The sequence below is a fragment of the Coffea arabica genome, chromosome 6e, assembly GCF_036785885.1.
Source record: "Coffea arabica cultivar ET-39 chromosome 6e, Coffea Arabica ET-39 HiFi, whole genome shotgun sequence".
Classification (NCBI taxonomy): domain Eukaryota; kingdom Viridiplantae; phylum Streptophyta; class Magnoliopsida; order Gentianales; family Rubiaceae; genus Coffea; species Coffea arabica.
This window is the reverse complement of record NC_092321.1, coordinates 18,903,116-18,915,118: the sequence shown is the minus strand read 5'-3', so window position 1 is coordinate 18,915,118 and position 12,003 is coordinate 18,903,116. Positions and strand designations below refer to the sequence as shown.

Genomic DNA, 12,003 nt, shown 5'->3' with positions numbered 1-12,003 from the left:
TCTGCACTTTTTCCTTTTCTTTCTCTTTCAATTTTTCTCTCTCTTTTTGCTGTTATCCTCCCTTTGATCTCCTCATAACCTTGTTCTCGTAGCCTCTCTTTTGCTTTTTCCTTTCTTTGATCTTCCCTCTTGTTTTCCTCACTGCCCGAGATTTCCTTCTTTTCTTTTTGTTTTGTTCCCCTGCCTGATAACCTTGTTCTCGTAGCCTCTCTTTTGCTTTTTCCTTTCTTTGATCTTCCCTCTTGTTTTCCTCACTGCCCGAGATTTCATTCTTTTCTTTTTGTTTTGTTCCCCTGCCTGAAAACCCTTCCTTTCTCCTCAGCCACCCTCTCTCAATCTACTCCTGGTTCCTCTCCCCAAACCCTTTTCTTTTCCTCTGCTTTTATCTACTCAGCCGCCACTCTCATTGTCCTCTCTAAACCCTCCCATTTTGTGGCATTTTTATAAGTGGCAGATACCCCCAGAACCTTGCATCTAAGGCGCAGGCTTGCTGTATTTTTCTTAATGATTTCTAAGCCATTAGATGGCTTTTGTCCTGAGATTCTTTGATGATTCGGATGGATGAGGGGGCCAGAAATTTGAGGAGCAAGAAATCTACAAAAAAAATGAGTGGAATGGGGCTCCAAATGCCAGCTGTGAAATTTCCTTCTCTTATACTAGTTTTGCTTTGCTTGCGATACGAAGAAGAAGGAAGCCAAGCACGCGTGGCTCTTCTCTCTCTCTCTCTCTCTCCCTCCCTCCCTCTTTTAAACAAAATTGATTTTGATGATTTTTCTTTTCTTTTCCTGTTTTTTCTAATAATAATAATTAATTTTTTTCAAGAAATAGAAGTGAAACAAGAATAAATAAAATTTAACAAAAAATGAACAAAATATAAATAAAATCAAAGAAATATAAATATAAATATAAATATAAAAGTAAATAAAATGATGGTGGAATTTTTGGTGTCTACAAGACCCACCCATTGAAATTAATTGCTATGATGACTAGGATATGATTAACATTGATGACATTGAATCAAAATATGACTCGGATGGTTCATTTGTGTTGAAGAGTCAAAGTGAATCTGATGAAGATAGGAATAGTAAGACAAAGAGGCTTAAATTTCTAGTTTTTAATGAGCAAACAGACATGAAGAAATCAAGGTTTGAAGTTGGTCAAAAGTTCACATCAGTCATTACATTCAGGTTGGCTGTAAGAATCCAAACAATTATGGATGGGAGAGATGTGTATTTCAAGAAAAATGATACACGGAGGGTGAGAGTGAAATGCAGAAATTGTGACTGGTAGCTATTTGGGTCTAAAATGCAAGATGAAAATACCTTACAGATAAAAACACTTAGTGATGAGCACACTTGTGAAAAAGTGTTCCACAATAAAAACATGACATCTAGGTTGGCTAGCAAACTATTTGTTGATGAGGTAAGGAAAGTGCCATCTATGACAGTGCATGAGTTGATGACCAAAGTAACTGAGGCGTTAAATGTTGATTTCAGCCTTAAGCAAGGGTATAAAACACTTAGAAAAGTGAGAGACACTATTCATGGATCCCATGACAAACAGTACACCATGTTGGAAACATTTTGTGTTAAATTGAGGAGGGCAAATCCGGGATCTACTGTATTTGTTGAGACTTATATAGATGAAGATGGTGTTTCTAGGTTTAGAAGGCTGTATATGTGCTTAGAACCAATAAAGAGAGGTTTTTTAGCTGGTTGTAGAAAATGGATTGGGTTAGATGGTTGCTTCCTAAAAGGTCCATATGGTGGGCGGCTTTTATCAGCAATTGGAATGGACGGTGATAACAAAATGTTTCCATTGGCAATGTCAGTTGTTGGGGTAGAGAATTATGATAACTGGAGTTGGTTTTTAGGATTGCTTGTACAAGATTTAAAAAATTCAGACTCTAGTTGTTAGTGCATTATGACTGACAAATAGAAGGTAGTATTTATTAATTTGTTATCCATTAACTATTTATGTTAAACTTTTGATATTAATGTGGCATATGTGATTGTTGTGGTGGATTGCACGGGGTCTAGTTCAGGCTGTTAAGGACAAACTTCCACAAGCGGAGCATGGGTGTTGTGTCCAACACCTTTACACTAACTTCAAGCAAATGCATAGAGGTCTTGTTCTTAAAGATAGGCTTTGGAGATGTACTAGGGCTTCATATATAACTCGGTACAAAGCAGAAATGGAGATGATAAAGCTAGAATCAAAGGATGCATATGCATGGTTGGATGAAAAGGACCCCAATACTTGGTCTAGGGCTTATTTCAAGACTGGATTGGATTGCGATATATTGGTTAATAATATGTGTGAATCTTTTAATTCAGTTATTTTAAAGGCACGATCACTGCCTATCATAGGCATGTTGCAAACTATTTACTTATATTTGTTGAAGAGAATGGAGAAGAATAGAGAGACAATGTCTAAGCATGAAGGTTAAGCTACTTGCTTACTATTTTTTATCAGCATTTTTAAAATTACACTATGTTCAATATCTAATTTTCCCTTTTATTTGTTAGGTCTCTTATGTCCAGTAATTTTTGACATTCTTGAGAAGGCCAAGAAAAAGCAATGCATGTGCATCTGCTAGTATACTGGCACAATGAAGTATCAGATATGCTGTCCTTTTGGTGACCAATTTGTCGTTGATTTGGGGAGCAAGACCTGCATTGTAGAAAATCGCAACTAAGGGGAATCCCATATGGCCATGCAGTTGCTGCTATTAATAGGAGACGTGACAAACCAGAAAAAAAATGTGGCACCCATCTACTGGAAAAGTACATACATGAAAAGTTATGAACCTGTGTTGAATCCAATCAATGGTCCTAATCTGTGGGCCCCAGTAGATTTACCACCAATGAAGCCTCCAAAATATAGGAAATCACTTGGAAGGCCAAAAAAGGCGAGGAAAAAGGGACCAGATGAAGATAGGAACAGGCAGTCATGCGTGAATCCATCTAAACCTCACAAAGTTAGCAAGGTTGGCACTAAGATAAGCTGTAGTCTGTACAAGAAATACGACCATAATAGGAGGACTAACCTGAAAAAAAAAATCAGCAAACTGCTCTAGTAGAAAAGGGAAGAGATGGGCATATGGATAAGGAATCTAGTGGGACCAGCACACAACAAACAAATGCCATCAGAAATGAAACAAGGCATACCAGTACTGATCTAACTACTTCTAAGAAAGGTTGCAAGCTAAGGCAATGGACCTTTAGAAACTCACTGGACATGACTGGAGAACTTGGACTCAACAGAGCTGCAACTGATTCTCTGATTAACCCATATGAGACAGCTTCAAATAGAACTGAATCTGGACATGTAAGTGCTTTGAAATTTCAGTTTGTTGCTGTGTGAGATACAAAAATGTTCACTCTCCTATTAACTATTTCTTAACTCCTGACATGTAGTTGAACTCCAATACTGGTGACAAATTTTATTCACAGAGTTCAGGGATAACAATGAAACCACCAGACTCATACATTGGTGATAGGCAGACAGAAGAGTTTGGTTCAACTAGCCGTGTCACCAGACGACTTCAACCAACCCCCTTCACTTGGAGGGGGAACATGTGTGTAAATCTGTCTACATTGCAGGCAGCAGCAAGTCATGTGAATCATTCAACTAGCATTGCCAATGTGCAGCTCCATGGGAATGCAAATGAAGCTGCAAAGTTAGGAAATTTAAATCAGCCTCCAAAATAGTTGTGTTTTCTAAATGGCAATGTGCGACTCTATGTTTAGTTGGGTTTTGTGAATTTCTGTTGCTTTGTAAGGAGCTGATGTTTTGTAAATGGCAAGAAATTCCAGCTATTGTTTTGTAAATTTGTGAAACTTTTGGTCTTTTGGTGTAAGGCTAAACATGCCTTCTTCTTAAATGATCAAATTCAGTCCATTTTCAATTGCATTTATTGTGTCAAATAGTTGATGGTGTTACAAATGTTTACAGGTTTATCATCCACTGACAAAAGTAGTTCAATAAGTTGGGACACTTTAGTCCCTCAACTACATAAAATTGATGGTTCAATCACAATACTTCATTACATAGGGACACTTAGGTCCCTAAAGTTCAAACAAAAGAGGATGTCAGCCCCTAGTGCTTCTTCAAGCATAGCTACATTACACCGGAAACCGCAGCTTATACAGAGAGACAAAATTACATCTTTTCTATCCCAATTACATAGCACCATTTTCCCTTGCATTGCATGTTGCACTCTACTACACCGATGCTTCTTTTCCTTTCCCACATAGATGGACATATTCTTGTCAAACTCCACTAATGACCTTTATGGCCCAGAGTTGAACAAAAGGATCCATACAACATCAATAACCCAGTGAAGAAACAAGTACATCTTCAGCCTTCTTAGTTTTGCTTCCTGCAGCTTTGACTTCTCTTGCAATCTCTCAATCTCAAACTCCAATTTGTTTTTTGTTCTTATCAGTCCAGGGATTATATCCTTCGCCTTTGACACATCTCAGGATCCACCCAATCCCAATACCTACATCCCCTCAATTGCTGCATTAACAACACTATTGATAGAGTAAATACAAGTTTACTTGGGTGCATTGCATATAAATCAAAACCATAGGGGAAGAAGTGCAAACAGATATAATGGAAATAAAATCACCCTGTAATTTGGACATCAACAAAACCTTCTTCCTGGGTTTAAATCTGTCCATGATGTCATCATCAATGCTTGTTTTTCACAGTTGCATGTGTCCCTAACCATTTCTCCTTTGTCTTCTTTCTTATCTTCAGATTTCCGAAAGCTCTTGACCAAGAAGTTCTTACCCCTCATTTCGGTAATTAGGGCACAATCCGTCGCTTTTATGAATTGGATCGGGTCAATTATATGACCCGATTGTGCTTGATAAAAGGAGGGAAAGTTTCCCTCCTTTGTGCTAAATAAATTTATTTCTTTTTATATCTTTTCTCTAAATTTCCATCCCTGCCCTTGGTCAGTGGCGCTTGTTTTGTACGCTCGGAAAACCCTGATGATTCTGTGGAGTCCGTCAACGATTTTACTTCATTGGGACGGATTCAGTAGTTTGGAGACTTAAGTGTCCCATTTAGAAGTTTAGGGATTGAAGCGGGAAACAGGGTATAGTTTAGGGGGACAAAAGGGAATTTATCCAAGAATAAAATAATAAAATAATTGTCTAATTATTACATATTCTATCTAAATACACATCTTGAACCTCCTAACTATTACAATTTGACATTTAAATGCCTCTCAAATAATTAAAAATTAAATTAAAATAAATATACAAAATTAAAAAATAAATAAAGGGAATAAATAAACAAAATAAAATAAATAAATAAAAAATATTCAAAAAGCATGCAATTACACATATAAATTCACATAGGATCAAGTAAATCAAAATAAAGGAGTAGAGTGTACCTCCCTTGAATTGGTGACCTAATGAAATGAAATTTCTCTTATTTATCCTCCAAAACAAAGAAAATGGTCAAGGCACCAATTTATTTAATAAACACAACCAATTACTTAAAATCAACTCAAGGTTCCTAAAGTTTACAAATTAAACTCCATTTAAACTAAGTAAGTACTTAAACAATTCAACTTTATCAAATAAAATGCAAATTAATGATTCAAAAGCTATCACCTTAATTTACTACTCATGAAGCATCCAAAATCTACAATTGACGAGTTCACTTGAAATTCTATTGACAAAACTCGAGCTAACTTATGAAGATTTGCAAACATTGAGGAAATTATGGGGATCGAACTATTATTATTACAAAATTTTAGGGGTTGGAATTAAAGAAAAATAAAATTAAGGGCTCAAAATAAAGCATACCAAAACCAAATGCTAAAATCCACAAAAAAAAAAAAATCAAAACCCACAAAGATATTACCCAAATCTTTAAATTTTTTGCTAAAATCCAAATAAAAAATTATTAATCAATCAAAATTATTAAACCTTAAATTTCATCCTTAAACTCATAAATAATCTGTCCAAAAATCATATTAAAGCATGCCGAAGAAAAATAACATTTTAAAAGGACAAGATTAATTGATTTTTTCAATTTTCTGGGCCATAGCAGAAATAAGGGGAAAACTGGGGGTTAAAGTACAATTTTCAGAAATTTTCATGCATCTGATTCGAAGAAGCTTTCTTCTTCGCTGGTTTCTTTCTGCAACTTTGCAGCTTATTCAATTGAGATGTCTTACGCAATCTCAAACCAAGCCAGCAAACTCCAAACCCATTAAAACTTCAACACACTTTGACTAACACAATCTTACTAAGAATACATAGCCATTAAAGATCAAACAAAGGAAATCAGACGGGAAATGCAAGGAAAGAATGACGCAGTCGGCTTCTGATGAAACCAACAATGGGACCATCAGGAGTTAAGAATTTTCTAACTACATCGCCCAAACATTGAACTATCTCCAATCCTTTTGGATAAACTTAAACCATCAAAAACTAGTTTTTCAAAGCATCAGGGAACAAGCGAAGCATCCGAGAACCACATTCCAAAGCAAAACGCTTGTAAATGGTTCAAGAAAATTCATGAAAACCGTTAACTCAACCAATAAAAGTGGTTATCATTACCTGTGAATGATTGGAGATTGGATCGATGTGAGCAAAACTGGAAACGACCGTCTGAATTGCTGGAAATGAAGCAAAGACCTTCTTTCATAGTTGCTCAAGTTTGGTGAAGGCAACAGGTTGGGGTCTCCATTTGAGGATGTTGAAGCGATTTTCTCCAGAATTTTCCAACACCGATCTTGCTCCTTAACCTTCATAGATTTCCCAGAAAGTGATAATTGTGCTGGAGAAATCCTACAAAGATCGAAAGACAGCCACCCAAAAACCCCAACAGTCAACCCTGGTACAGACTTTATCAAAAAAATTTCTGCGTTTTTCTTCTTTTCTCTCTTTTTCCTTTCTTTTCCTTTCGTTTTGTCTTTCTATTTTTCCCTCTGATCCCCTTGATTCTCTCTTCCTCCCCCTCTTTTCTCTTCTCCCTTTCTTTCCTTCTTTCTTTTTTCCTCCTGCTCGAAAGCTCTCTTTCTTTTCCTCCCCAGTTTCTTCCTTTTTCTGGTTTCTTTCTCTTCATTTTTTTTTTCTGTTGTTTCCTCCTCCTCCCTTGCTCGCTTTCTTGATCCTCAGCTGTCACCTTTTCTCCATCTTCACTCTTTCTCTCGGTTTCTTTTTTCCTTCTTTTTCTCCCTTGCTCGAAACCCCCTTTTTTTTTCTTTTTTCTTCTCTGCCCCAAGCCTCTTCCTTGTTTCGTCCTAATTTCCAGATTTTTTTCAATTCAACAAGTGTCCTACCCTCCTAATCTAGCAAGTGTTGTGGTGTGCAAAAGGCCAAAATCACATGGCTTATTTGCATGCATTCCACCTAACTATCTTGCACGCATTCCACATATTTTTGTTTTTTGTTGTTTCTGTTTTTATTTTGTTTTTCAAAACAAATTTAGGGTAAACAAAATGTTAAACTCCTATTTGCAAACACCTATTTGGAATTAAATAGAATTAAAATTTTGGTGTCTACAGATCAAAGGCCAATTACTAAAAGGAAAAATCGTTTAAAACGTTTCTAACATTTTGAAAATGATTTTTTTCGTTCCTCATATTTAAAAGTATAATTTTACATTTCTTACAAATTTACATTAGTCAAATTTGGTTCCTATCTAGGTTTCAAACTAGTTTTTTATCGAAATCTACCACATGCCTTGTCCGTGATAATTTTTTAAAGGCAAAATTATCAAATCTAATTTTACATAATTCGATTTATTGTCCCTCATATTTTATAAAATAAATTTTTTATTCCCTTAAATTTTACTAAATGAATTCTTTTCATCATTCACATTTTTCAAAATAAATTTTTCTTATCCCTCATGGATCTCCTGTTTTTGGGATGTTTTTCAAAAACTAGTTTTTCAAATACAATAAAAATTTTTAAAAAGTACTCTAAAAGATAATCTAAAAATTAGTTTAGATATAAATGTTTGGATCCCCTGTTTTTCAAAAACAAGTTTTTCAAATACAATAAAATTTTTTAAAAAGTACTCTAAAAGGTAATCTAAAAATTAGTTTAATTTTTTTAAAATTTAAAAAAATATCTCAAAATATATTCTAGAAACTCTTCTACTCTTAAATAGCCCAAAATATTTTCTAAAAATATTGTAAAATATACTCTAAAAACTCTGCTACAGCAAAATTTTTCAAAAATACCCTCAAAAATAGCTAATCCAAACGGATTTACTTGAAAATTGAAAACAGAGAAGACATTTAATTTTAAATATTATTGAGTGTTTATATCGAATTAAATTTGGACAAAAACAATTAAACAAAGGAAAAGTATGACAAAAAAATTAAGTAATAGGTATTTTCAAATTTTAAGATAATCATAAACAAGTAATTTAACTGTTGGTCTAAAAAGTGACGAGTGAAATTTTTAGATTTAAATTATAATTTATTAGCATGACTATAGAATACGAGTTATGATCGATTAATTAGATGGCCTTATTATATAACGCAATAAATAAATTATTACCAAAAGAAAAAGACCACCAATATTAAATAAGTTCACATGGTGAAATCATATAGATATATACATGGGTTTAAAACAAAATTATTAGTTTTAAACCCCTATATATATATTTATTGAATAGAATGTGTACAACTAAGATTGGACAGTTTACGTGAAATTAAATAAAGATATATTACATATTATTCTTATTGTTCAGGTGAAATCAAATAGATATATACATGGGTTTAAAAAAAAAACTATTGTACACATGCTCAATGAGGAATGAAAAAATTTATTTTGAAAAATGTGAGGGATGAAAAAATTTATTTTATGAAATGTGAGAGACAAAATAATTCATTTTTGTAAAATGTGAGGGATGAAAAAATTCATTTTGTGGAATATGAAGGACAATAAATCGAATTATATAAAATTTGATTTGACAATTTTGCCCTTAAAAATGATCACTTGCAAGGCATGTGGCAGATTCCGACAAAAAACTAGTCGAAAATCTAAATAGGGATCAAATTTGATCAATGTAAATTTGTAAGCGACATAAAAGTACACTTTTAAAAGTAAAGGACAGAAAAATCATTTTACAAATATATGAGAAATATTTCGAACCATTTTCTCTTACTAAAACCATAACGAGGCACTATGCATATGCTTCTTTTGCTTCACTTATTGATTATTGGGGTAATTTCACAAACCTCTTCTGAGGTTTGACTTAATATTATTTAATATCCTTATAATTTCAAAAATCTCTCTTACCTCCCTTTGATTGACATCTTTTGCAACATTGCCACCTCTTAATAAAAAATTCATAGACGAGGAGGGATAATAATTTACTTTGATTTGTACCCTTTCGTTATTTTTTATATAAATAGTAGAGCAGCAATTAAGACTAAATAAACCTAATAGGCAAAAGGCAAATTGAAAGAGATGTAAGTGCAATAAAGAGAAGTTGCAGTAAATAAGTAATTTTACAATTTTGCGATGATTAATAGTCCAAATCTAAAATTATCAAGACAAAATAAGAAACACAAGTTCAATGGCAAAGGTAGCAATTTAAAGAGGAAATTAGTCAAAGATATTGTAGCAAATCATAACAAGTTTAATATTAAAAGGCACTCTTATAATTTACCAACTCATTTAATATAAAGAATTAATATTATTGATTATTGTAAGAAGGCAACAATCATCAGGATTTCAAAAGCGAAAGAAAATCCAACTAAGCCACATTTGCTTCTAATTCCCATTTGACGTGCCTCTAATTTGCTAGATAATTGCAGCATCAAAAGTTCCCTACATTATTATTGCTACAGGATCCAAAAAAAGGCCAAATTATCTATTTGGTCCTTAAACTTTTAATATAGACAAAAATTAACCCTCCAACTATTAAAAGTCAATTTTTAGCCCTTCAACTTATAAATTAGGGAACTGTGACCCTTAGACCAAGTTGGCGGCAGACTTGGGGAAAGAATAGTTGGACACGTATTCCAACAACTCGCCAAGGTTGATGAACGCTTCCGTAAAAGAAGTGATTAATCCCCAAATTGATCTTAGAGATATCCCACCAGAATATACAAAGGCTATCATCATAGCATATCCAACTCTGATTCCGGCAACAAACCGACTGACCATCGCCTCTACAGAGGGAAAATGATGGATATCTTGCTTTTTGCCGCCTTTTTTGTTTGTGTGGGGAAAAAAGGTCCTTCTATAAAGCATAGTGCCGTTGGTCTCTTCAATTGCAAAACTGGATATAAAGCGGACAAAAGGGCCACTAACCTCGACAAAAGGAAGGGCCACGGATTTCCTATTTTACAAGTTGGAGGGTTAAAAATTGACGTTTAACAGTTGGAGAGCTAAATTTTACCTATACTAAGAGTTCAAGGGCCAAATAGATAATTTGTCCAAAGAAAAAAGTCATAATAGTATTAATGTTAATTGCTATTGGATTTTTAAAAAGGTAATATTGTCAATATGCTACCTATGGTAGAAATCTCGTCACAAATGATAGAATCTTTGTAGCTGAACTCGGACGGGAAGACCATCAAGTAGATGAAGAAAAGGCCTTTCTCAGTCGTCTATGATGCTCATCTCCGCCACAAATCAGGGGCAGGAGGTACTGCTACTCATCCATTTTCTCCAAGAAACTCCACCCTTATTCAAAACACACAATTAGCTTCTAGTTCTGCTGCTTCTCATGCCTATAGTACTGGTAGTACAGTTAGTAATTATCACCCAAAATCTGACAGTAATGTTCGTTCCGGGTCTTGGGGATTGAGGAGTAATATCGATAGTATCAGCAATCTTGATGAAGCTCTGGGTTTTTACAAGCAGATGGCTCGGATGAGACCTCTGCCTAGTGTTGCTCATTTCAATAGACTGATGGGTCGTATTGTTAAGATGAAGCAATATTTGGTGGTTCTCTCTCTTTACAGAGATGCGGCTGAGTTGGGATGCATACCACTTGATGAATACACACTTAATATTGTGATTAACTGTTATTGCTTCTTGGGTAAAGTGAATTTTGGGTTTTCTATATTTGGTGGCTTCTTCAAGCGAGGTATTTTGCCCAATACGGCCACCTTTACCACTCTGCTTAAAGGACTCTTTTGGGAACACAAAATTCATGAGGCACAAGGATTGTTCAAGAAAATAATATATGAAAAGCTATGCGTGCCCAATAAAATTACGTATGGGACTGTGATAGATGGGCTTTCTAAGGCTGGGAACACTAGCATGCCCATTCAAGTCCTTAGTGTGACAGCCCCACCTTCCCTTAAGGCGAACCAGAGGGGTTAGCGGACTGCCTGCCCAACTCTCGCCAGGACTAACGGTGCAGTTTAGAGCGATCTATTGCGTTTCGGAACTTATAACGCGCGCAAACAAGGCAAAAGGGCAAAATAACCCAAAATAAAAAAAAATGAAATTCGGAATCGGCCATGAATAGTAACCGACCCATCAGAACGCAACCAAATATCGAACAAACATTCACATCTTGAACTTTAGCAAATACAATCCAAAGTGACATACAAAAGTTTTCAAAAGTTAACATATACACGGTTTGCCAAATTTAAAGTGAAAACGGCCCTAAAGATACATTTAGGGTTTCACTTCATATACAATACAAAAGAAATATACATCTAGTTCATTCGGCAACCATCTATCAAGATTCATTCCAAAAAGAGTCATATCCCTGTAAGGAAAACAAAAGGAACGGTGTGAGCTAATTGCCCAGTGAGATACTATCACTTACGCAACCAAGTGCATATAAGCATCAAGCTTTCATTCAATATAGTAAGATAAGCAAAGGCACACGTCAAATATGGTGATAAAAGGATACAGATGGCTCTCAAGAGCCCTTTCCTCGTTTGCATTTCTTGATCGGACGTCATTGACCCTCCGTCAATGTTCAAAGGTAACCAACCGTAGACTCCACTTTACTCCTACTCCTTCCACCTAACATCCCCCTACCGGGCCC

At 34.9% G+C, this 12,003-nt stretch overlaps 1 protein-coding gene across 1 annotated transcript; it reads left to right on the top strand.

The window, feature by feature from the left end:
* The first annotated feature begins 1,383 nt into the window (after positions 1–1,383).
* On the top strand, positions 1,384–2,449 carry LOC113696524 (uncharacterized). Its single transcript, XM_027215927.1, has 2 exons — positions 1,384–1,861; positions 2,040–2,449. Exons 1-2 carry the CDS (start codon positions 1,384–1,386, stop codon positions 2,447–2,449), a joined length of 888 nt encoding a protein of 295 aa, XP_027071728.1.
* The last annotated feature ends 9,554 nt before the right edge of the window (positions 2,450–12,003 follow it).

What these genes read in the sequence shown, in the direction of transcription:
- LOC113696524 (XM_027215927.1), top strand. Translation starts at nt 1,384, where the DNA reads ATGACATCTAGGTTGGCTAGCAAACTATTTGTTGATGAGGTAAGGAAA. An exon ending in AGAGAATTATGATAACTGGA is followed by an intron (nt 1,862 to 2,039) that starts GTTGGTTTTTAG and finishes CACGGGGTCTAG; the next exon opens with TTCAGGCTGTTAAGGACAAA.